The sequence below is a fragment of the Microtus pennsylvanicus genome, chromosome 3, assembly GCF_037038515.1.
Source record: "Microtus pennsylvanicus isolate mMicPen1 chromosome 3, mMicPen1.hap1, whole genome shotgun sequence".
Lineage (NCBI taxonomy): Eukaryota > Metazoa > Chordata > Mammalia > Rodentia > Cricetidae > Microtus > Microtus pennsylvanicus.
In genome coordinates, this window is record NC_134581.1 from 110,967,669 (window position 1) to 110,994,406 (window position 26,738).

At 46.0% G+C, this 26,738-nt stretch overlaps 1 protein-coding gene across 1 annotated transcript in view; it reads right to left on the minus strand.

Moving 5' to 3' along the window:
• The window catches only part of Mmp20 (matrix metallopeptidase 20), a 42,225-nt gene extending 19,757 nt beyond the window's left edge, over positions 1–22,468 (minus strand). Inside the window, exons 1-6 of the mRNA XM_075968013.1 lie at positions 22,346–22,468; positions 14,861–15,108; positions 10,995–11,143; positions 8,908–9,033; positions 7,643–7,804; positions 6,485–6,626 (exon numbers count right to left, since the gene is read on the minus strand). Coding sequence (XP_075824128.1) covers positions 6,485–6,626; positions 7,643–7,804; positions 8,908–9,033; positions 10,995–11,143; positions 14,861–15,108; positions 22,346–22,468 — 950 coding nt within the window. The remainder of the gene's footprint in view (positions 1–6,484; positions 6,627–7,642; positions 7,805–8,907; positions 9,034–10,994; positions 11,144–14,860; positions 15,109–22,345) is intronic.
• Between the last annotated feature and the right edge of the window lie 4,270 nt (positions 22,469–26,738).

A 26,738-nucleotide genomic window follows, 5' to 3' on the forward strand; every position in this document is an offset into this window, starting at 1 on the left:
CAGTGCTAAGGGCAGGCAGCTAAGTGTGGCTCAGGGCTCTCCCGGGTGTCAGAACTGGCTATGCAGATACTGTGAGGACTAACCTGGAGCACAGTAGCCACTCTGATTCTAATATCTGTGCCCTCGGCGACACAGGACTCGAATGTCTGCTGACAATGTTGGTTATCACAGCCAAGGCTGGGGAGTGCTCTCAGAATTTGGAGTAGCTAACGGAAGAGACAGCATGGCTCACAGTATCAGTGGCTCCAAAGACAGGAAATGCTATTTCAATAGTTCCGTTACAATGTGCACATTCCGCGCGGTGCTATAGTCTATATAGTGCTATCTATTAAATGTAAATTATCACAAACGCTCTTCATTAACCGGTGGATGAAGAAAACTTATGTTTGGTAGATAAGAAAGCAATAGAACATCAATTCAGCATATTAAAGCAAAAGATGAATTAAAATTGAATAAGGAATTTAAAATGGAACTTTCTTCAATCTAGAGACTTGTTGGCAAAAGACAGGTTAGGACACACAGGAACTATGTAATGCAGCAGACAGATGTCAACATCCGTAATCTAATCTTTGATAAGGAAGGGACAATAGTAGAACGTGATATCACCAACCAGCTGATAGTTATTACCGCACTATTTGTCTACAATAGTAGAACGTGATATCACCAACCAGCTGATAGTTATTACCGCACTATTTGTCTTTGTGTACCTGGTGGTTGCCATAATCAAGATCCAATGAACATTTGTCAGTTGATGCCAGAGGGTTGAGCAGAATATAATTGATCAATGAATTTTATAGCTTATGAAACGTACATTTCCTGTTACTAGAACTCTAATTCATTAAATATGGTATTAATGTACTGCTGGCCTCCTCCCTGGCCTTTTCTCTGTGCCTGTTCTGGAATACTGGGGCAGGCAGGATCACGTCTCACTCATATTTTTGTCCTGGGGCATCTCATCCTTGTTGGCTTACCCTTTTTTTCCTCCCTGGGAATTGTATTCTGGATCTTGCTAAGTCACAGAACTACCTTCCAGGCTGAATGTTTCTTTCTTAAAATTTCTGCCATGTATGACCCATTTTATTTCCGAGAAAGATATAAGCAACCCAGGTATAGAGGCATATAAAATAGCTATACAAACTAATCATTTACTGATGATAAATCATAAAGAATTTATCTTAATTTTTGGCATACACATAAATTTTTGTTTTATCACTAATTAATGATTAAGACAGATTTGCTTCCAATTGAAATGCTTGCTTGCCTAACATAGAACATCCCAAAGATACATTGGCTTGATCTTTCCTTCCATAGAAGGGATGACTTTAGGAACATGATAAAAATCATTGCTTTCCATACAGTATTATAAAAGCAGAAAATGTTGTATGTATCACAATAACACATAATTTCAACAGTCTGAAACCGGAGTGAGGTACTGTGCTGTGTCCATCGGCATCGCATGCTGAGATACCACGCCCAGTGTAAACTATGCATATTGTGGGTACAGAACCAAGGCTGGGTGATTACACAATGTAATATGGATGAGGGCTGCTGGACACACCTGGGATTCATTAGACACTTCATTTTTTCTTTTTTTAATATTTATTTATTTATTATGTATACAGTATTCTGTCTGTGTGTATGTCTACAGGCCAGAAGAGGGCACCAGACCTAATTACAGATGGTTGTGAGCCACCATGTGGTTGCCGGGAATTGAACTCAGGACCTTTGGAAGAGCAGGCAATACTCTTAACCACTGAGCCATCTCTCCAGCCCACACATTTCATTTTTTCTAAATTTTTGGTCATTGTTCAGGAAGTCTGTACTGTTGCCCCCCTCATGGAGTTGGAACACTGTGACCATCTTTGTCAAACCTGCCTAGACAGACCCATGTTCTTCCCTTTCAGAAGTCATGGAGCCCAGCACAGCTGCACCCATCTCTTGTCTCTCACCCACATTAGCCCCACACCCTCCTGAGTCTGCTTCTCTGGTATCCTTATCTGGGAAGAGGAGGAAGAGGTGCCTTTCCCCTCTTTTGTGGTCAGGCGGTGTGGTACAAATAGAGGAACAGTACACAGAAGACATGCAGACATGGCCTGCCAGCATCCTTGGGAACAAATCAGGAAAAGTAAGGTAACTAAGTAACCTCCGAAGAGGTAGGTGATGGCTGAAAATCTCTAGTCGCAATAACAAAGTGCAGTGGGGGACTTAGCTGAGCAGGAGGGGAATAAAGTGAAGACTCCATCCTGGAGGCGTGGTAAGCTTTGGGGAGCTCATTTCTACTCTTTGCTAGACTGGAGCCATGGCCTAATAAAAGACACCCGAAAGAACAAAATCCAAGGAGAAGGGAGTTAAAAGTTGTGGACCGGCAGAGGAAAGGGAGGCGCTAGGGAAACACTCTTCTCGGCATTCAACAAGAGTGGTTGAATGATGCCATTTTAAAATGGTGGTCTAGCCACTCCTGGAAGCACACATCCTTGGGCTGTAGAGCACTTGCCACTGGAGTGTATGAGAACCCTGGCCTGCTGGATACCTCTAGACAACCAGGAAGACAGTTTTAGCGAGAGCAAATGACATCCAGTCTGGTCAGAGCTGAGATGTGACCAGTACTCAGCCCATCGTGGGAAGGAGTGCCCAGGGATGGGACCAGAATTCTCAGACCTGCGGAAGGCTGTCCAGAAGCATGAACAGCATCTGCCATCAGACCTGGGGAACCCAAGAGCTGGGATGGTTTTTAGAGTATCCCATTGTATTTCTGTACCTCATTTCCTTTTCTTTCCACCTCTAGACAGGGCTGCCTCATCTTCCTAGACCTTGCCTTCTAGTTCTCCTTCGGTCTCTTCTCTACCGCCGGCCCCACCCTGCTTTTTTCCTAGCTACTCTCTAATTGGTTTCTTGGTCCACACAGTATTATTAGTGCTCCTTTGCTTCCTGAAACGACTGGCGTTGAAGGAGCAGCTGCATCTTAATTGACCTTTACTGCACTTTCAAAGTCAGGTTACCTTTTGATGATGATTGTTCTGCAGACAGCAGCTCACCCCAGAGCAGTCCTGGGATTGAGCCTGATGTGCAAAGTGTATGGGCGGAAGGTCTAGACACTAAGCTGACACCCCGTCTAGGAGAGAAAAGTGATAGCTTCACCCCTGTTACAATGAGCCCCTCTTAAACATTGCAAACATGTCCCCTAAAAGAATAAGGGGGTCTTGGGATCTTGGGGGTGGGGTGGGATGGGAGTAAGGGGAGATGGGGAGAGAAAAATGAGAAGGGGAGGATGGGGGGAACTTGGGGAAACAGGACAATTGGGATAAAGGAAGGTTGGATAGGGAAGCAGGAAAGCACAATTCTTAGTTAAGGGAGCCACCTTAGGGTTGGCAAGAAACTTGAACCTAGAGTGGCTCCCAGGAACCCAAGGCGATGTCCCCAATTAGTTCCTTGGGCAGCTGAGGATAGGGAACCTGAAATGACCCTATCCTATAGCAATACTGACGAATATCTTGCATATCACCATAGAACCTTCATCTGGTGATGGATGGAGATAGAGACAGAGACCCACACTGGAACACTGGACTGAGCTCCCAAGGTCCAAATGAGGAGCAGAAGGAGGGAGAACATGAGCAAGGAAGTCGGGACCATGAGGGGTGCACCCACCCACTGAGACAGTGGGGCTGATCTATTGGGAGCTCACCAAGGCCAGCTGGACTGTGACTGAAAAAGCATGGGATAAAACCGGACTCTCTGAATATGGCGGACAATGAGGGCTGATGAAAAGCCAAGGACAATGGCACGGGGTTTTGATCCTACTACATGTTCTGGCTTTGTGGGAGCCTAGCCAGTTTGGATGTTCTCCTTCCTAGACATGGATGGAGGAGAGAGGACCTTGGACTTTCCACAGGGCAGGGAACCCTGACTGCTCTTTGGACTGAAGAGGGAGGGGGAAAGGAGTGGGAGGAGGAGGAGAAGGGTGGAGGAGGGGGAAACTTTTTTTTTCTTTTTCTCAATAAAAAAATTAAAAAAAAAAAAAGAATAAGGGGGTCTTAAAAAAGAAAGTGCTCTATGAACCTGAAGGCACTTATGATTATTTATATAAAATTTTTAAAGACATGTTTTATTCTACAACGTTTTAATTATTAATTGACACTATACAAAATTTGAAAGGTTTACATGGTCTGAAGAGAAGGGTATTACTATGGAAGTTTTCAGCACAATGTTTACCAGTAGTTTCCTTGTTCCTGAAAGCTTTGAGTTACGTACCAGAACATCTGTGGGCGAGAAGGCGTTCATTTTGGGGTTTATTAGTCATTTGCTTCAGAGGCCCCCCAGTCAACCATGCATTCATTGTTTACTTCACGGAAGCTGTGAGTGGACTTATAACTGCAGGCGTGGGAGTGGCGTGGGTTAGGAAGTCAGGAGTTTGCTTCGGAGGTCTAACAGTCTACACCCATGAGAGGAGCAGGGCATGCAGCCTCATAAGCCATGACTCATGAAGAGAAGGCAGGGCCCATCTTCAGACAGGAGAGAGAGCTCAGCAGTCAGTGGTCTTGGCTCACCAACTGTCTTTTTGTCTGGATTCTTAAGACATCAAAACTAGTCTAAGCTAGCTCCTCACCACCTGCTTTCCTCCATCCCTCACCCCTACCCATAGCTCTCCTGTACACCTCCTCAGTCCTGCACAAACCCTTACGCCTGCACATGGCTCTCCTCCTGAACACACCCTTATGTCTGCACACACCCTCACCCCTGCCCGTGGCTCTCCTCCTGTACACATCCTCACTCCTGCAAATGGCTTTCTTCCTGTACATATCCTCACCCCTGCACACTCGTGCACACGCCCTAACCCCTGCACACACCCTCACCCCTGCACATGGCTCTCCTCCTGTGGCTTTCTTCCTGTACATATCCTCACCCCTGCACACTCGTGCACACGCCCTCACCCCTGCACACACCCTCACCCCTGCACATGGCTCTCCTCCTGTACACATCCTCACTCCTGCAAATGGCTTTCTTCCTGTACATATCCTCACCCCTGCACATGGCTCTCCTCCTGTACATATCCTCACCCCTGCACACTCGTGCACATGCCCTCACCCCTGCACACACCCTCACCCCTGCACATGGCTCTCCTCCTGTACATATCCTCACCCCTGCACACTCATGCACACGCCCTCACCCCTGCACACACCCTCACTTCTGCACATGGCTCTCCTCTTGTACACATCCTCGTCCTTACACACTCGTGCACACGCCCTCACCCCTGCACACGACTCTCCTCCTGTACACATCCCCATTCCTGCACACGACTCTCCTCATGTATACATCCTCACCCCTGCACACATCCTCACTTCCGCACACAGCTCTCCTGCTGTACACATCCCCAATCCTGCTCATAGCTCTCCTCCTGATCATGTCCTCACTCCTGCACACGGCTCTGCCTTCTGAGCTGTCTTGTAATGATGAAAAAATAAATTGGGACAGTTTTCAGTATTCTAGATTGGTCTCAAAATCCATTATATATAGCCAAGGATAACCTTGAATTTTTGATCTTCCTGTCTCTACCTCCTGGGCTGGAGTTACAGGTGTTTACCATCCTGCCTAGTTTACAAGGTACCAGGGATTAAATCCAGGGCCCTGTGTATGGTATGAAAACACTCTACACCCTGAGCTATGTCCCTGCCCTTGCAATGCTTTTTGAATGTTTTTTCTCATGAGGTGTGCCAAGGCAGACCTACTTCTGCAATGTTTGACAGTATGATAGTACTTCATACCCAAGTACTCAATTGGACACCTTTCCCAATGAAGACAAAGTTACATACATGTTCCTGGGGTCCTCTCTATATTTTATTACTATTAAATTTCCTCTTCAGTAAAGGAAAGAATATGGGTGAATGTTGCTATGTTTCTATTTTCCTTCATGGAGTCATGGAAACCTCATGAGGGCAATTGTGAAACTCTCTCAGTAGTCAGAGTAAGGGGACAGAAGACAGCTGACTGACACCGAAAACCCTGGAGGCCTTGGGAATGGGGCATTTAGGAAGAGCTTTTCATTAGAAATACCCACCTGTGTGTGTAGCATTTGATCACCCATGCATGCATGCATCCACCCACCTACCATCTATGCATTTACCAGTCTGCTCATCTGTCCAACTAGCTAATTGTCATTCACAGATAAGGAACCTTTTACTGTTCCTCTCACTAGACACATACCAACAAACAGTAGCCCACTACACCTGGACTGTTGCCTGGGAGACAAGCTGCTGCCCTTGGGGATTTTAATCTTTATCATGAAAGCAGTTAGAACAAAGACGGCACTATTAGGAACACACTCAGCAAAGCATCCAGACCTCAGCCAGTCTCCATTCACAGCGGCTGTGCATCCCAGACCCCACTGCCTGGCCTACTTCCCATCAATGTAGCATGTCTGCGCGGTCTTCAGTCAGTGAGATAACAACATTGGTTGGCGTGGCTGAGGCCGGGGACGTCTTGGACTCACCTGTCCTTGAAGAGCAGAAGCTCCTTTCCCAGCATCGTCACAGCGTCAAAGGATGAGCTGGAGTCACAGAGGTCAGGGAGGGATGGCTTGTGAGGCGGGATATGGGGCATGGTGGGCTTTCCTGGGAATGTCTTCCGGGGTCCTAGGATTCAAAGTGTAAAACGACGCCAGCAACTCAGAGTATGTCCACTTCTACTCTTGAGAATTCTAGAATACCATAAGGAAATGGCTGCCAATGGCAGGCAGACCTGGGTTTGAGTCTCAGCATCTCTACCTGTTAGTTGTGTGACATAAAACAATTTAACTTCCTTCAGCCTTGGTTACATCAGTTGTAAATTGGGAGTGATACCAGCAGAACCTACCTGTGAATATTGTGTAAAACTTAAGTAATCCTGAAAATACCAGCAGCTGAGGACTCTGCAAAGCCAGTTTGCCATGGGCGTGGACTTGGGTGTCTTTGCTCCGGTACGCAGGCGGTACAATTTGGACTTAGTGCATTATAAAAACCAAAGATGGCACGGAGTTGGTAGCAGGGTTTGGAAGCCCGTGTGTGTATGGGAGGAGTTGGGGCGGTATGGGAAGTGACTAGGATCAAAAAACATTGTACACTTATGTGAAATTCTCAGAGAATTAACGAAAATAGTTCATAAGAAGATGTTGCTATTTTTTACTGTTATGCACAACCAAATGGTAGCTAAAGATGCCTTAAGATCCCTGCTACCTTTTACCTTCAATGAAATTAGAGTTTATACAAACTTGCCATGAAAAGGACATAAATGACAAGTGTAAGCAGGTATCATACTCCACAGATTATCTATATGGTTGAGTGATAGTTATTAGCATCATTATCACTATTTTTAGGGAGCTAAGACCCCTTATCTGTCAATGTGTATGTGTGTTTGTATAAACTACAAACTATAATCACCACCTTCCATCTTCCAATGCATAATTTTTTGCTTTGGAAAATAGGAAATGGACCATTTTCCTTGGCTTTTTAGAGCCAGGATACTCTGGAGGAAAGACAAGACAACAGTGCTTTCTCTGGTGCACACACTCTTTATAGGCAGATGTGGCTCTAGCTTCATCTCTGTTGATGCAGCTAAGTCCTGGGAAATTGCACTCTCTAACCAGGGGTGAGAGGTAGTGAAGAAATCATACCGTATAGTGCTTGAATTCCTTTCACGTCATCCTTGGGGAGATGGAACCTATAGGGGTTCTGGTACTTGTAAGTTGGGTACATAAGTGCTGATGGGTCTGTGGAGTGGCCCAGGCCTAGAGCATGGCCAAATTCGTGAGCAGCGACGGTGAATAAATTGAACCCTAAACAGCAAGAGAGAGAGAGAGAGAGCGAGGGCGTCAACACAGTTGTGTTTCCTCAGATTGTCCCAGGAGAACTTGTGCCACATCACAGCTAGCTCTCCTTTCATAACGGGACTCAAAGGTTGGGAGACTAGTCTAGCACTTGGCTTTAGTCTCTTTTGGTTCCTTCACCCTTTGGGGGAAGGGGGCAGAGGGAAATGTAAAACAATCCATTCTCCCATTGCCAGCGATGTGTGATAGTGGATAACCAAGGGTCTGGCAGCTAGGAGCGGTGATGAAATTTGCAATAGTGTCCAGCGTTGGATTTCAAGTCCTAGAGTCACCTTCTGCTACAACCTACCCCCTTTTATACTATAAATTGGTTATATGAAAAAAATCACTGGATAGAAATGGAATGTAGTCCAATGCAATCAAATTATCTTCTGCTAGAGGGAAATTGGGCTCACACACCAAGCTGAATTCAGTTATAGGAAGGTTAGCTTCCAGCTCTAAAATGGGTCTGTTTTCACACAGCTCAGTGGCATACACAGTTAACATTTCAGTCAGTGCTTGAGGAAACTAGATTCACAGAGTCAAACTAATTTACCCATGGTTACAGTCAACAATCGGTGGAACCAGGAATTGAGATTTTAATTTACTTGGCATCAAAGCAGGATTTCTAATGACTATCCTAAGTGTGTGGGGTGTACCAGCTTCTTCTTTCATTGTGTTTCACACTCCGATGACCTGCATGGCATGCTGGGAACTTTACACCCCCTCCCCCATCACACTCCTCAGGAGAGTACTAATTCATTTCCTGGGGTCATTTCCACATGCAGGTAAAAAACTATAGTTTTATACATCTGAACAAGAAGTAAGCTGTGCACTGGGATGGGATTGGCTCTGTGGATTAAATGCCAAGAAACAGAGAGCAGGCAAATCTATAGCATCATAGTAGGAGGGTCTTCCCCTGTAGGTTCCCTTCTGGATTTTTGGCTTACTTGTTTTTCCTACCCAGCCCCCTAGTTAAAGGGTAGCTTGGGACGTTGAACCTCAAGGTTTCATGATGGAGCCCAGAAGAAGGTACAATAGTTTCCAGGTTATGGTGAATTGTGCATATATACCGTTCATCCCCATAGTCCACTTCTCAGCATTGTCGAAGTGCGTGTCTCCTCCCAAGCCTTCTCCAGGTGCAAATGCATGGGCCAGAGTCCCTCGAGGCCCATCAAATGGGTAGGAATCCCCGTGATCTAAGTGGGAAACATCAATCATATCAAGGCATAGTAATTCTGGGCAGAAGGCAATCAACATTCTCAACAGTGTTGGCCCTTAAATGAGCTTTTCAATATTTATCTTTGAAAGACCTTTTTAAATTATGTGTGTACTCCCTGTGGGAGTATGTGCTCATGCATGCAGTGCTCGAGGAGGCCAGAAGAGGGCGTAGTTGCAGCACAAGTGCTCTAAACTGCCACGTCATTTCCTTGGCATTAATACTCATTCTTAAGTATAGAAAAGGTCAAGGGTCATGGAATTGAAAAATAGAAAGATTATTTTGTACTTCAAAGACGCATTGCAAACAGGCAATCTTTGTGCTAATGGTTTTCATCACAACACACAGCATATGGTAGATAGTCACACAACACAGATTACAGAAGGAGAAAGAACTGAGGGACATTTGGTAGCAACCAGGCCCACTGACTGATTACAATATAAACCTGTCAGCAAAGTCCAATTCCTCTGAAAGTGTGCTTTCTGTTTGCATGGCATAACATAATTTAAGTGCAAAAAATCAAAAGAAAATGTCTTTGTAATTTTGATAGCTGCACATGTAAAGTCTATGAAAGAAAAGGTGGTCGAGGAAATCCCGGCACCCGGGGCCTTTGGCGCTTTGTTCTGCCGTCTGTAGTTAGCAGCATCATGACTCGACAGAAACCATCTGAAGGATGGACAGAAGCTACTGCTCTTGGATTCTCAGAATTTTGGTGACAGTGCTCGATTTTTCGTTTACTTAAAAATTGTTATTTGTATTTCATTTTATTAATTTGTTAGTTTTAAATGTATTTACTTTGTGTTTGTGAGAGAGTGGCTGTACTCACTGTTATGTGGAGATCAGAGGACAACACAGGGAGCAGGTCCTCTCCTCCCACCAGGCAGGTTTCTGGGATCAACCTGGGCTACCAGGCTTGACAGCAAGGGCTTTGCTGGCCCAGTCACCTCACTGGCCCTGTTTATCGTTTTTAAAGCCCCACCCCCGGATTCAGTATGCTATTTCTCAGGTCTCATTTGATGCAGTTCCATCAGGTCTGTGTGTTCTGAGAAGTGGAAGGAAGATTGGCTGGTTTCTAAGCAGCCTTTGTGCTAGGAGACAGAAGACCAGCTTGAAAGACAGAGAATCGCAAATCAATTCCATGTACCCTGAACTTACCCTGACTCACAATGTCCTGCCATTTCACCAAGTGCCCTTGATGCCTGGCAGGAACAGGACCTGCCAAAGGCTACATTCCACTCAAGGCCATTTCATGGCTCCCTTGGCCTCCCCTCCTCTCCCTCCTAAGCACATTCCCTGTAGCAACACCAGACTGGAATAAGCTCGGGGCTCAGACTGTCTTGGGCACTTAACAGCATTATCTGGGCAGGTGAAGAGGGAGTGACATTCATCTTCACCACTGTAAGTGGAGGAGGGGAGTGTTTTAGGGGCTCCCTGTTTCTTCTGTTTCCTGCAAGGGTTTCTCTGCAGGGGAGAAAATGGAGTAGCAGGCAGGTAGAGGAAAACGCACATGCACTTCCCAAGAGTAGTGTTTAAACAGGGTGGGCCCTGAAGGCTACCTCTGTAACTATTGCACAGGGGTGGCGACCACAGGGTCCCTGGGGAATTGACTTCCTTAGAGGGGACTCCAGCTAGAAGAATATTGGGCACTATGAAACCAGGTAATAGTGATAAACATTGTTATGGGAAACACTGGAGTCGTCTGGCCCCCTAGTCAGTAAGAAATCAAAGCTGATAGAACTGTCCTCTCCTGGGGTGGAGCCACAGTGAAAGAGTAGCTCAGACAGAGCTGAGAGTGCTCTATCCTGCCTTCTGACGGGATGCTCATCCTTGCCCCTGCCTTTACCCGTCCCAGTGCTATGGGATGAAGCCCTGCGCTGATCAAGCCTTAAGTCTGTCAAAGGAGCAAGTTCGGGGCAAAGAACCCAAGAAACAGTACAGTACCTCCAGTTTCAAAAGATATCATGATATCTGCTTCCCCAGAGTTTATCCTAACGAAGTTCAGAGGGACGGCGGTGCTCCAGGCACGCAGGGCCATCTCCACAGCCTTGTCCACCTCAGCAGGACTCATGGAAGGTGTGTACTTAGAGACTCTGGACAAAGGAAAAGCAGATGTGCTTCAGTGACTGCTCCCAAACAGACAGGCAGAGGAACTGCCCGGGCTGCTCACAGGCCACAGGCCCGGGTCTCCATAGCATAGACTGCTCACAGAGCACAGGCCCGGGTCTCCATGGCACAGACCACAGGCCTGGGTCTCCATGGCACAATTTGTTTTTTGTTTTCTTTTTCCTGAATCAGTAGTTCTTGCCCTGCTTTGTAACATCCCGGATTGTCTCTTGTCCAACAGGACACTACAGAGAGACCTAGAAGGCAGAGACATCCAGCCCTGGACTTTTGAACGGTTAGTTCTCGTTGTTGGAGGGTTTGCTACTTCAATTCTTTATCAAAGGTCAATGGAATCTCCCCAGGGTTGGAGAGTGGCCTGTAAGTGTGTGTGTTTGTGTGTGTGTGTGTGTGTGTGTGTGTGTGTATGTGTGTGTGAGAGAGAGAGACAGAGACAGAGAGAAAGAGAGAGACAGAGACAAACAGACAGACACAGGAGAGACAGAGAGGCACAGTTTCTTTTAAAATTTTTAAAATTTGCTTTTTAAAAGGTTTGTTTTTATTGTATGTGTATTGGTGTTTTGCTTGCATGTATTGTCTGTGCATAATGTGTGCAATGCTCATGATAGCCAGCAGAGGGCATCGATCCCTAGGGAACTGGAGTTACAGAGGGCTGTGAGTCGCCTTGTGGGTACTGAGAATTGGACCTCATCAACTGCTGAATCATCTCTCCAGCCCTTTGTGTGCTTTCCTTGAAAGGATTTGTTAGCCTAGAACAGAATGCTCACTGGGGTGAGAAGAGGCCTGAGCTCTCTGGGGAGAGTCCAGGGGACAACCTAGGAGAGCATAGAGGTTTTTCTGGAGACAAGTGCAGAGTTGCTGGATCCCAGGGTTCCCTCTGCGCTGAAGCCCAGAGATTGGAGTTCTGCCAGCAGTGAAAGGGGGGAGAGAATTTCACCTGGGACTCTGGACTGGGCTGGAATAATGGCTACAAAACAAGGAGGCAGATGATCAGCAGCCGACTTTGGAGGTAGATCTGAGGCCACAGCCTTTTCTCTAGCTTTGACTCGTGTCTAACACAGACAGACACATTTGCCATATGCAGGTACTTGGCAAATGGAAGAACAAAGGCTAGCTGTTTAGGATATCCTAGGACTCTCAAACTTTAGGGTCCGTGACAACAGTCTAGCAAGCTTGTTGAATGTACTGGCTTAGTTTTGACATCTGTACTTTAGCAAGTTTCTTAGATCATTCTCATACAGGTGATATGATCTGAGCTAGCACACAAGACCAAAATCCTAGGGTACTCAAAATAAAGACCAAGAGAGGAGACGGAAAATTGCTCAGTTCTGGACCATTTAATGATTTAAAAATACTCACACCCCTCTGTCATACAGTCCTACGATTTAGGTCCAGGCTAGACAATACCTCGTCATTCCCTCTCGATACAGGTGGAGCAACTGTGTCCTTGAGTTGATGGTGTAGCTGAGACAGCCAAGAGAAGGATGGGGAAAAGAATAACATGAGAGAAAGGGAAGTGGAGAAAATTTTGACCTGGGGTCTACGGATTGAAAACCATGAGCTGATGGCGTGAAGGCAGTGTTCTTTGGAGACGAGCTCCGTGCCAGACTGGGCTCTCAGCACTTTTTAACGCGGTGTGTTAGCTCTTCCTCTCAGGCCCAGGCAGTCAGTAATGATGATGATCAAGGCCTGCACTTTGTGGTTAGGGGGAGCCCAGTCCTGTTCTGTCTGCTTTCCAGGCTGTACCCAGGAGCACTCTGTGTGCTTCCTGCCTTCCATGTGCATCAGCTATGTTAGTTACGGGAGTTATTCAGACATTCACGACCCTGCTGTTAACTTGTGCATAGCAACATCCTAAAATTCTAGGACACAGTTGAAAGAATTATGAAAAGATGTCATGAATTTATCTTTTTTTTTCCCTCTAAGAGCTTAAACTGTAGTTGTTTCTCAGACTGTGGTGAACTTTTCTTAGGCTACCCCATTGCTTTGATTTCTTTGTCCTGAGTGGCACCTTGTGGACGGGGCCTCTAATAGCAGGTAACAAAAGGCCCCACCAACTTCTTGTCTTGTGTGGGATCACCAGGTTTGTCAGAAGGGTTTAACAACTCCTTCACCAGGGAACACATGACTCTGGCCAGCACGGCTTGCTGGTTTCTGTATTGTAAATAGTGCCCAACCGTCAGGGATACCACATTGGCAACAGTCAAGAGGCCGATTAGTCAGGTAAAATAGACACGGATAAGCTTGTGAATCTAGGTGGGGGGAAAACAGAAAAGTAGGAAGTAATATATTCTGGTTAGCTCTGTTTTAAAATACACTCTGCTTGTAAAGTTACATCATGGTGTATCAAGAAGCCCAGGAAGCTCTTGGGAACATAACGATAAACCCCAGAATCCCTGCCATTGCAGCTGGCTCCTGCTGTAGCAAGGAAACTGTTTTCTTCCAACCTGCTGAAGTTTGCAGCAACACAACTCTGCTCATCTCCAGGTCTCATCCAAGTGTGCTGGTCCTGGCAATGTAACGGGATCCAGATCCTGGAGCCCACAGAATCCAGATCCCGGCCTTCCCCAAAGCTAGCTTACTGTTCAGCTGCCTCCCCAGCCTCAGTTCCACCACTCCCTTGCTGTGCCCTCTCCTGCACTTCAGTAGTGTGCTTGGGCACTGGGACTGGCAACACGAGGGTCCATCTCACTCAGCTTGGTTGGTAGGTACAAAAATCTGGCATAGACCCACCCAACGATATACCCACTAGGCCTATGTGAGGCCCAAGCCTGACAGTGCCACCCACCTCCTTCAGGGTCACTCAGGCTGAGGAGTGGGCACCCTGGGTGATGCTCTTTAGGTTGGGCTATCCTCTAAATGAGCCTTGGAGTGGATCAGGGAGTCTAGAGCAGGAAATTTGCTCTCTCTACTTAGAGCCCAGGAAGGAAGAACCAAAGCTCCTGTTGGGTGGCCTCCTCTGTCTAAACAGGAAGATACCAGATGATGGGGGCAGTACCAGGCAGGCACCATGGGTAAACAGGACTTGAAGGTGCAACTGGCTTCAAATCAGGGTCAGGAGCCACTTCTGTACGACTGGCCAGCCAGATAGCTCCCCCTCTGCTGCCCCAGAGCCCACTGAGGGCCTGTGAGGACAACTCTTTCTCCCTGTTCATGTCTGTCTTCCCCTAAAGACCAGAAAGGAGAAGGATGATCCGTGCACATTTATATTACACAAACTGAGTGCCTATATTAGCCAAAATCATCAGCAAATGATTTGTGGAATCGGTGGATGAATTTTATTAATGAGTCTTTGGCAGTGTATGTGTGGGAAAGGGTGGGGTGAGGGTGGAGGCCAAACTCCAGTGTTGTTTCTCACAGGACATCCATGCTTTTTCTGAGGTGGTGTCTCACTTGGCTTCTAGTCTCTCATTTGATTGAGTAGTCGAGCCCAGCTGGCCAGATTAAGAGGTTATCAGTCCTACCCAAGGGCTACTTTAATCTTAGTTGGTCAGGTCTGTAATGGAGAGATGGACAGCTATCCTGAGATTAGATTTTCGAGAAGACAGCTGGAGAGATTCTACTCTTTCTCATGGCTGTTGTGGGTTCTGCCTTCCTCACAGATCAAGAGCAAGAGAGTTTGGGAAGAAAAGGAGAGGGTGAGGCGCGTCTTTCTCTTTGAATTGGGAAAGACTCAATCTCATTACCTGTATGTCAAAATATTTTTTTTCCATTTGGGTTCACCTGGGAAGAGGCGGTAGTTGGCCACATCAGGGACGCCACAGCGAGGCCTCTTGATCACATTCATGGTACTCGGGTCCAACTTCCCAGTGACTTGGAGGCCAAAGAAAGATTGCAGCTCCTTAATTTTCCTGACCATGGGGTTGCCTTGTCTCGCCACCATCTCACCGGCCTGGGGGCCTCCTTTGTGTGTGTAATACTTGTCAAGGTAGTCCTGAAAGGGAGAGCAGGCTGACACATCGGTGGTGTGGTTGGTGAGCGCCCTACGCACCCCTACTCAGCTGGTGGTGTGGTTGGTGAGCGCCCCTGCGCACCCCTACTCAGCTGGTGGTGTGGTTGGTGAGCACCCCTACGCACCCCTACTCAGCTGGGGCAGGGCGCAATAGTCCTCATATAAATAGGGTATGTATTCTTATTTTAAAAACTTTGACGTATTTGCATAGATGAAACATGTTTGCCAAAACTTATTAGTGATTGCTTTTGTAGACCGTTCTCCTCCCCTACAGTTTTTGCGTGTGTGTGTGGTATACACATGTGTGTGTGAACATACTTGCTTGTATGGGCTCATGTGAAAACCACAGGTTGATGTTGGTATGTCATTCTTAATCATGTAATATAGAACACATAATGTGTAATGTGAAATAAGTAGGTTTTTTTTTCCCCAAGAGACACAAAGAAGCCACTGTATGGACTGGAGATCTTAACTAGTTTTGGTGGGTTGTGGGTGAGCTTTCTTTTTATAGGGTGGTTTCCTGAAACAGGCTCACTACCCTCTGAGGCAAGAAAATGAGCCATAAATTATTAGGCTTCTTGCATATGAGACTCAGGGAACATTATGGAGCAGGGGGTCAGAAGACTGGAGGAGACAGAGTCCCAGGAGGAGTAAGGTGCAACAGAGTCCTTTGGACATGATGGGACCCCTGCCTGTAACACAGAACCAAGCCAGTCAACACTGCAGCAGGGATGCAGGAAAAGCACGTGAGTCCCGGGACGGCTGCTGAGAGAAGGGGATCACTTTCCTTAGAGGCAAGCCTCCTTGTAGGCTGACGTGTTCCAGTGGTGGCCCACGCCTCTGTGCACGTGAGCAGTACCAGCTGGACTCAGAGGGCAACAAAAAGGAGACAGAGGAAAAAAATACAGGGCATGAAGTTGGGAGGGAGATTGGGAAGAATCCAGGAGTTGGGGAGGAGCAGTAATGAATATGATCAAAATACATCACACACGTGTATGAAATCCTCAAAGAGTAACAAAAAACATTAGCTCCTCCCTGCACGACCAGGTTTCACCCACACAGGATACCTTGATCACCCTGCTGTGTGGATATTCCCCTGGGAGCAGGGCCACCTGAACTGCACAGGACCGCACAAACGCATAGTGGAGGCCCATGTTTGGTTCAGGAATTTTCCCTGCCCACTGTGGCCAGAGAGTTAGAATCCTACATTTAAGTTTAGTTGATTATTTATTGTGTGCAAATTTTTATATTCTATAACTTCATAAAAATTCTATAAATAAATAAAAACATTTATCTCTACATTAACCATAGATTTAATTATTTATAAATTATGCCTAGTATACTAAAATATACTAGATATATTTAAATGTTGCAAGCAAGCGGGATACGTTTGTTTTTAGGGTGTGAACCTGGAGACACTGGCGTGCTGTGCAAGTGCCCTACTGCTGGGCCACATCCCACCTACAACGGGCGATTTGTTAGAAAGATTATCATATATCCATGCGAACCAAAGCTAAGTCTATACTAAGATCATATCTTTAAAAAATATTTACTGGCATAGAGAATGTTCTCAATGGAACAACAACACAGAGAATAAAAGGGAAGAGAAATCTGTGTCGGAGTCCGGCAGTTTCGGAAGTAAAGAACGTGTATACAGTGAGCAATGAAGGGAGGCGGCGAGGCCTGAGCGCCAGTGCCGTCGTCTGTGCACGGGGCAACGGCAGGCGACTCTGCCTTTCCCTTTCGTGCTCCACACGTTTTCTGTGGTGACGTCGGCGTTACAGTTCATGTTCCATTTCCTCTCTCCCGTCCCCAGAGGAGGTGACTTTGCCGGGGAACAGCCCTTGGGAAGTTTGGCTAAGGAGCTAAGAGTGCTGCTGCTGTTGCTCTTCCAGAGACCAGAGTTTGGTTCCCGGCACCCAGTTTGGGTGGTTCCCAACTGTCTGTACCGCCAGCTCCAGGGGATCTGACTTTCTCTTTGGGTCTTTGTGAGCACATGTGTGTGGCACACATGCATCCAAACACACACAAATAAAAATAGATCTGAAACATTTTTTTAAAATTTTAGGCCTTTCAACTCGGATAAGGAACACTGACATTCAGGGGGATTATGTTTCGGGCTCCATCTGTGCTCAGGGCTTTTATGTTTTTCTTTTCTTTTCATTTCCTCTTTCTTTCTGAGGCTGAAGCTGCATTGAGGACTTCTAGTTTATGGCAGCTTGAGGTGATGTCTCAGTTATGCTCCGCGGAGAACAGGGAACTGCGTCTAATTCCTGATGCTCAGTATTTCTGCGATGGTTTCAGTTTCAAGGATTTCCCCCTTCCCCCCATTGTTTGAGAATGTGCTAGACTCGACCTTCTGATGTCTGCTTTATGAGATGTAATCTTAGAAGGGGGGTATTTATGGTAAATTCGGCAAACCCGGCATTTACTGTTGTCAAAGTGCCATTGTCACAAACAAGGACACAGGGACCAGGGAGAGGTTACTAAAGACTCAACAGTCAAGAGAAATAATAAATCTGTACAAACACTGGGCAACCCCCTAAAACCAATGCCAGAAGACCCTTAAAACCCCTGAAAATTTTACATGCTAGCAGGATCATCTGGGGCAGGGGTAAAGGGTGCCCTGGGACTCCCACCCCAGCATAGGAGGGGCCAGCATTCTTAGAGGTGTGGTCCCTGGCCTGTTGCCTCCTGGCACAGCCCCATACCTGGAAAGGTATGTGATGTGGGATTCCCCTCTGTATGCTGCTAATACCATAGGTGAATAAAGAAACTGCCGTGGCCTGTTGATAGAGCAGAACTTAGCTAGGCAGGGAAAACTAAACTGAATGCTGGGAGAAGGAAGACAGAATAGAAATAAGCAATGTAGCCCTGCTGGAGCTGGACGGAACCTTACCCGGTAAGCCACAGCCACGTGGCAATACACAGAATACTTGAAATGGGCCAAACAGTGATTTAATTAATACAGTCTCTGTGTAATTATTTTGGGTCTGAGCTGCCGAGCCGTCAGGAACAAACAAGTGACCCCCCCCCCCCTTCAACAGGTATGAGCAGTGATTCAGAGGGACATATTTTTTTAAAAAGAGAAAGTATGAGGTTGGGGTGGGGAATGTTGACAGGATCTGGGTGGATTTGGAGGGTGGGATGAAGGTGGTTGAAATATATTGTTTGCATGTATGAAATTCTCAAAGAATAAATAGAAAGTTAAAAACCCCAAACCCTCAAAACCAAAAGCAGGCCCATGCTTGCCTTGGCCACAGCCTCACCCTCAGTAAGAACGAGTTAATTTTAAAGCTACAGACAAAAGGATTATCAGTGTCTACAAGCTACTGATGGAACTAGGGGAATCTCTTTTTTCGGTTGTGGTTTTTATGTTTTCTCCTATGAGGCTACACAATGCTTGTAATGTTTTTCTTTTCCTTTAAATTTTCCGCAAGTTGTCAAACCTACAGTTTTAAAAATTTAAGGCTGAACTTAATAGAAGGGATCAGAGCAGTCAGTTTTAATGAAATAAACTCAGAAGTTATTCCTACTTAATAAAAGAACAAAGCCAAGTCACTGCAATGACATTAAGGAGATGGTGACTCAGTGATTCCTGAGGCAATGCGTTAGGAATGCCACTGTGGAGGACTCTCGTTCGTTCTGAGTTAGGGTGAGGCTTGTGCTGTGGGCACTTTCTTGCCAGAGCTGTTGACAAGGCTTTGGCATTCTTTCTGCAGTCAAGATGTTCCATTTTGCACTTAGAGGTACACTTGGAATGTCCCGTTTTATAGGCCACCACTTTGATGCTGTCCTTGGGTCACAGGTTTCCAGACTTACTGGTGTCCTCCCACCTGCACCGCCCACACGGTTCAAATCACTAAGTTTCAGCCTTCACTCCAACTGTCCTCTGCCTGCTTCTTGTGTAGTGTTTGACAAATAAAAGTAGCCGAGGCTAAGAGGGTCTGTTTCTGCTGGCTCCCTGCCAACAAATTAGGACTCAAGTCACTGGTTTGAGGAGCGGCCAGAGTATGCTTTCTTCCCCTATCTCTCAGAGTCATCAAAAGAGGTTTGTAAGGACTTTGACGCTATCTGAATGCAGGCTGTACAGAACAGGCCAGAGCAATTCTTTGAATTCCTCCCACTTTAGCTTTCTGGCCAGCTTCAGCCTTCCTGTCTTACCTACTGAGACGGTACCAATGTGTTTCTTTACCATGTGGATGTTGAGAGCGGAGCTCCGCCTTCTCTTTAGTCCCTATTTGTAACTCTTTAAAGTTATGAAAATGGTTTAAAAGCTAAAATGTTTTTATGGTATAATATTCAGCAAGAAAAATAGAAGCCAAAATTTAAAGATAATAGCAATTAGAAAAATCTTTGTCACAGAAAAGAAAGTGGTACAAATGGCTCCAGAATCTAGGATCCTCTTTTGGATGGTTTAATTTTTCATAAGCATGTGGTAAGTACTGTGTTTAGAGACCCTCCAGAAGCTGTTTTAGATGTCATGTCAACAGCACCAGGTGGTTCCCACGTTCTGATAGGCTGGGCTAGTGGGTTTTGACTTTATGCCCTCTCAATACAAACCACACTACAAAGTTTCCCTCTCGGTCTTTCCCTAGACTGGAAGTGTGGGGTGCGGCTCTCTCCGGCTCTCTCTGGATCCCGAGCCTCAGCCATGACCACAGCTAACAGCCACACAGTAGCCAGGCCAAAGCCGGCTAACCACAGTGTGCTGTGCGCCGCACAAGAGCTTTGGGTAAGCTGTGGGACCTACGGTGAGGTTATCAAGACACAGCACCACTCTAAGCCAAGAAACATCTACACTGTTTGAAAAAGCAAGCCATGAAGTAGTCACTCTCCCCCTCTTCCACCCTCACTGTGTGTATCCTGGGGAGTGGACGAAGGACCTCGGGCACGGTAGGCAAATGCTCAACTACTGAGCTGTATTCCTAGCTCTGCCCACCCATATTACATCTACTACCCCATCCTATCATTTCAAAGCCCTAATGCAGATCAACAAACCAGAACTTAAGGATTTATAAATAAATGAAGTAAGGACTGTTTAAGTTCTCAAGTGCAGATGTTTGTCTGTGGGTTTGGGGACACAGATGTCTGGGTTGTTATTTCGTAGCTAGCGGTTTCTGAGGAAAAGAGCAGAGTGGAAGATACCTTCTAGTTACCCATGTTTTTCATGGTCTCTGAGCTCCGCCACACAGTGATTACACCCCACACTCCTCTACACTGGACTCCTGCACTTAAGGATGCTTTTGCCAGCTTGCCCTGTCTCCAGGATTTTCCAGGACAAGCTCATTCTACAGCTGAGGCTCATCCCAGATGTGACTATCTGAGAGGTTCCTCGGATGGGACACAGTCCCAGTCAGCCAGTCTCTTTCCGGTGTCTCTTCCTACTTTCTGAAATAAGCTTGCGCACTTGAGAGACACGTTTGCTTTCTCGCTTTACCCTCCCTCCGGTCCCGCCATTCTCCCATCAGCACCGTGAAAGAAGAGACAGACTTATCTTCTCAGCCGCGCTTTGGCGCTCATACTGCCCAGAGGCCATCAGTAACAATAGACACTGCTTGTTTGCATTGGGATTCTGTGAGCTCCCAAGGCTGATGGATATTTCTGTAAGCTACATGATCATATATAAATTGTTTCTAGTTTTTGGGTTTAGCATGAGAGATCTGCCCTCATCTTTGTGTACTCTCAAAGAAAATGCTCGTTCCAGAGCGGGTGCCTGGGCCTGCTGCAGCAGGTACAACAGAGACTTACATAGAGAATGAAATAAAAGTGTCCTAACAGACCTCAACACCTCAGTCACACCGTTCTTTTGAAATGCGTCCCCACCCCACAGATGACCAGACTAGCCAAGATGACTTGACCAAAACTTTCTGACCTTAGTCCTATTTCAGGTGGGACCACCTTAATTCCTCTGTAAAGAGCTGCCTTTTGGTTCTGCAGACCATAGTCAACCATTATCGGACAACAGCCTGTAATCTAATGGTCTGGCCAGGGTTGGCTGGGAGAGTGACATTTGCCCAAGCCCAGGACTAATGTCAGAACCCCCACTGGCTCAGATCTATTCTGGTAGAGCACCACCTGCTCTGTATGTGTCAGGAAGTGGGTACCACAAAAGCTTTGTAGTTTCTGGAGGGGAAATTACATATGGAGAAAAAGGACCAGGAAAACACAATTTAAAATTTTAGTGCCTGGAGCTACTTTGAATTGAGTTCATCACACATGGGCTCTAGAGAAAGAAAGTTTGGCTCAAGTGGGCGTCTACTCTTGATGTTGCCATCTTCTGGGGAGGGGGTGTCCTATCTTCTAGGGAAGGGGTGTCTACTGTCGAGCTGGACTCGCTTATTCATATGCAGGGCTGTTATTGCAAATGTTCCCTGAATTCTCCCATGTTGTAAAAGAAACTGATCAACCCGAATGGTTGAGTGTCAAAACAATTGGTAGGGACAGTCAAGGGTGCATAGGTGACAGATGCCTAGCTCTTAGCCGGACCAGATAGCAGCCCCCAGGCAGAGATGTACATGTGCATGCTATACTTTCATCAGACTCCCAGAGAGAACCAGGCACACAACTACAAACACCTTTCACTGTAGCTAGCAATTCTGTCATCAGAGATCTGGTCCTACAGGTTAAGGATCACTCTTCTCCATTAACTGACTTCTCTGTATTTGGGGTGATTTCCAGCCATGAAATCTTTACAAAATTCTAATATAATTGTTTATCCTTTCCACCACAGTCAGTTCCTTCATAGTCCATTCAGGTGCAAGAGACCACAAGGGGGAAAGGGAAGTTGAGGTAAGGGTTGTGGAGAAGCACAGGAGGGAGAAAAGACCCCTGGTGAGAAGAAAGCTTGGTCTGTCTTAAATTCTGAGTAATGCTACCTGGAGCACAAAAGTCATTTTTCAAAATGCAAACCTAAGAAAATTTTCCCATGTGGATGCTGAGCACTCAACATTAAATTCACAGCCTTGTTTTTGAATTTTGTATGTTGTACAACTCCACTCATATTCTGTATAATGTGATACATCTACACAGATACATCTACTCAGCCATGAATTCATCCACGGAACACACACACTTAAGAGCACCAGGAACGGATCTTAGATGGTGTGGTTCATCAGACTTCTGTGGACATTAATAGATTTTTGTTGACTTTCTCATATGCCCTGTTGGGTGTTCTGGGTTAGGAGTAGGATGAGGGATGGGGTGGAGAGTCACAAACCTGTGCGAGGTGGTAGCTGCTCCTGAAGGTCCTAGGAGTGGCTGCAAATAGGGTGGGGACTGCGGTGGCAAACTTTAGAGCTGTGACAAGGACAGCAAGGCCAGAGGCGGGTAGCACCTTCATTTCCTCTCTGTCTCGTGGTAAATATGTCAGCCCAGGGGGTGGCAGACAGTGCACCCCTGCCCCTGGACCTGCGCTCCTTTTATAGAGTTGCACAGGTCTGGGCTTTGCAAATGATGATTCATGTCTCAAATGGTAATTACACAGATGGTGTCTCTCTCTGATGATGGGGTAACAGCCCTGCACAGGGCCAGGGAAAGCTTTCTTCTTTGTGACTGACCCAGTCACAAAGGAGAGAAATGGTCACATTTAATGAAGCTTGTTAGCTATGTGCACAAATTGGGGTGAGCTTGATTGATCTGAATCCCACCCAATGGAACCATTTGGTTAGCCCTGCCTTCGGATCCCCTTTCCATTCTGATTACAGAAAAGATAGGGGCCTGTGGCTCTCTACTGAGCCTTTACTTGTGTCTGCTGGCAGGCCTAATGACCTGGGTCCCAGGGACCCGCATGGCAGAAGCAGAGAATTGGTTCTTCCAAGTGATCCTCTGAATTCTATATGCATGTCACAGCACCATCTGCATGCCCCCTCCCATGAATACATACATAAAATAAATAAATGCAACTTTGAAAATGAAAAAGTTAAATGTTTAAAATGTAGTTGGATTATGATACAATAGAGTTGTCTACACACTGAAGCCAACCTCCAGCATCCTGTATCTGCATTTCCCACAATGTTTTTCAGAGTGCTGCTGGTGGTTCTAAGACACACAAGGTCTCGAGTCATCAAGGCAACTATGCATTATACCATGATACCATAACTAACAGAAGACTTTGCAATGAGATAACACCAGAGTGTTGTCAAATACGATTTTAAGATGTGTTGCATTTGTTTATGCTGTGGAACATTGGTTTAATGATGCATAGGTGTGTTGCATTTGTTTAACTTTGTGAAGCTGTGTTAGTTTGCCTGCCTAAAACACCTGATTGGTCTAATAGAGAACTGAATGGCCAATAACTAGGCAGGAGAAGAAAATAGGCGGGGCTTGCCAGCAGAGGGAATAAATAGGAGGAGAAATCTGGGAAAGAAAGATCAAGGAACAATAAAAGAAAGAGAGAGGACTTCAAGGGCCAGCAACCGAGCTACATAGCAAGCCACAGAGTAAGAAGTAAAGAAAGGTATACACGATAGAGAAAGATAAAAGCCTGGAGTTAAAGGGTAGATGAGATAATTGAAGTTCAGAAAAGCTGTCTAGAAATAAGCTAAGCTAAGGCTGGGTTCTCATAAGAAAGAATAAGACTCCATGTATTTATTTGGGAGGTGGGTGGTGGGCTCCCAAGGCGCTAAAGAGCTGAAAGAATAAAAGCTACACCTGAGTTATGTCTGTTAACCAAAATATAAGACAAAACCTGCCATTTTCAGTGTATCATGGTTAGTTTTGAGTCACATTTGTGTGTGTCTTCATGTGTGCAGTTACAGTTGTCCATGTGTGCGGGGCCTAGAAGATAACCTTTTCTTTTTTTTTTAAACAAAGCTTCTCACTGTTATGTAAACGATCTTGATGAAAAAAATTAAAAGTCAGAAAATATGAGGGAGAGAAACTCACATTTTACTTGTGATCAGAATTGACATGGGACAGTGGACAGCTCAAACATAAAGGAGTCGAACGTAAACCCTGTCAGCACGCCCTCCATATTGTCTACCTGCCCTGACTCCTCCCCAGCATGCCTTCCATATTGTCTACCTGCCCTGACTCCTCCCCAGCATGCCTTCCATATTGTCTACCTGCCCTGACTCCTCCCCAGCATGTCCTCCACACTCTATCTGTACTGTAACATCAGCTCTGGATTCAGGTCTCTCAAACCAATACATTTTGCAGGCAAGTAGCTCATGCATGTTTCTCTTTCTTTGCCTAACAAATGTTCTCACCCCTCCTTCATCGTCCTGTGACTTGCCCTGGCATGTACCCTGAACTGAATCCCTTTTCTTAACTCTGCAGGAATTCTGTTCACTTGTAGATACTTTTCACCCAAAGCTATTTTTATTTTTTGTTTATGTTTTTTATTTTTTAAGCTTTTCTTGTTCAGTTCACAATTCTGACTTGTGTGCACATGATCTATGAGGTTGATTCATCTCCTTTGGCTGTGATATGTTCACATCTAAAATAGGAGGATGATGCCAACTGACAAAGGAAAGTCTTGTCATTGTAGAGATTGTAGCACAATACAGGGAAAGGTTAGTACATATGATGTCGGCTCTGCTGCTTTTCCTTTGGCTACCTGGAACCTGGTTTGCTTTTAATAAGTGTATTGGCAAGGGAATGCCTGGAACCCTAGGTCTCTGGTTCTCAAGGTGTGGTTCCTGGACCCACAGCACCACCATCACCGAGAACTATCAAACCTTTACTATATATTTTTGTGTTAACTTCACGCACGAATATAGTGTACTTAGATCAAATCCACCCTTTTCCAATTCAACACCTCCCAGTTCCCCACCACGTTTCCTCCCAACTTCTACATTCTTTTGTTTTATAATGCACTGAGTGTAATAGGAGCTGCCTGTGTGCCTGTGGACATGATGTTTAAGTTTGTGTGTGAGTGTGTATGTGCGCACGCGCGCGTGTGTGTGATATGTTTTGTGCACGTGTGGTGGCCAGAGAAGGACATGTAGGAACCACTGTTCTCTCCTTCCACCATGTGGCTTCCAGGGTTCAACTGAGGTCATCAGGCTTAGCTTGGCCAACTTCACTGTAAGTCCTTACGAGCTCTTCAAGCAGTTCTGATGCATGGTAACACTGGAGACCCACTGAACTGGCTGAGTGCTATAGCCAGGAGCTGTGAGGTAACATAATAATAAAGTGTGAAGATGATCAAGAACCCGTCAGCCACAAGAAGTTTTCAGTGCTGCCGTTGCCTCTGGGGCCTTGCTTATTTCAAAATCGTCTGGGAAGTCTTTTGCAAATAACTAATACCACTACCGCTGCGACCACAAGGGTATGTAAAAGTCTTACTTTCATGTTTTGACAAATTCCACTTACAGTGATCTTCCTCTCCTTGTTCATTCTGCTGTCCTTTCCTGAATGGAAGAGAGAGAGTTATGCCCAAAGTCTGGATCCCTGAAATATCACCACGAGGTGGAATCCAACGCAAAAGCAAAGAGTCTTTATTTATTGTGAGTTAACTTGGACCTCCCTGTCTGACCTGAGCAGCAGCAGCAGCAGCAGCAGCAGCAGCAGCAGCAGCAGCAGCAGCAGCAGCAGCAGCAGCAGCAGCAGCAGCAGCAGCAGGAGCAGAGCAGGAGGCACCCTGAGCCATGTGGGGACACTGGTTTTTACAGTGGGGAAGGCTTGTGGAACTCTAAGTCTACTGGCTTGGAACTGGTTGCCTCCTAAGGGTGAGGGGGCTTCCCACTTCTGATTAGCTCCCCCTACTAAGGAAGAAGGAGCCCTTGATGTCAAGGATCATGGAGAGGTCATTTCCCTAGAGTAGAGGTGACTACCTCCCTGGGCCGAGGTCAGGAAAGGTCATGCCTCTAAACTAGAGGTTACTATTTTCCTACTCAGGGACTGGTCAGTTTTTCCTGTTCAAGGATTGGTTGGTTTCGCCTCAGAGGCAGAGATGGCTTGGATTTTAGGGTCAAGGTGAATTTCTTTAACAGGCTCTGGCTCTAGGGTCAAACTCTGTTCCTTTGGCTCTGGCTTCGAGTCAGAGTGTTTTTCTCTGGCTCTACGTTCAGGGATACAGTGTTATCTCTGGTTCTGTGTCCACGGATACAGTGTATCTTTGGTTCTGTGTTCAGAGCCAGGCTTCTCAAGGGTAGTGCTAGGGCTGTGGATCCGTTAGGGCCTGGGTCTCTAAGAGTATTGGGACTATGCCAGGCCTGCAGCGTCTAGGTAACAACCTGTTTGTTAGGTTCTCGCATTGTATCGATTGTCTTGGGATGAATAAGACACATCTCAACAGAAAAAAGGAAACATATTGATTTGCCTCGTTCAGTTAACTAAATTATAAGTTTCTTGACTGTTTCATAGCAAAACCAAACCACTTACATTTGTTTAATGAATGAATGAACACGCAGAGTAATTGTCATCTTTTGCCTTCAGGAAAGTAAACGACATTGCAACAATCGTTTCAAAAACTGGTAAGCCCTGTGCCTTCCACAGCCCTCCCGATGTTGCTTCACAGCTGCTGCTGAAATGAAAACCCAGTCAGTCTTTGACACTTCCTTACTGTTTTTCATGTGTCCTTCCTCTTATTTTCTCCTGACAGCCCCAACAGGAAGGAACTCAGAAAGGCCAGGTGTTTTAGTTTGCTGTTTTCTGCCACGAGAACC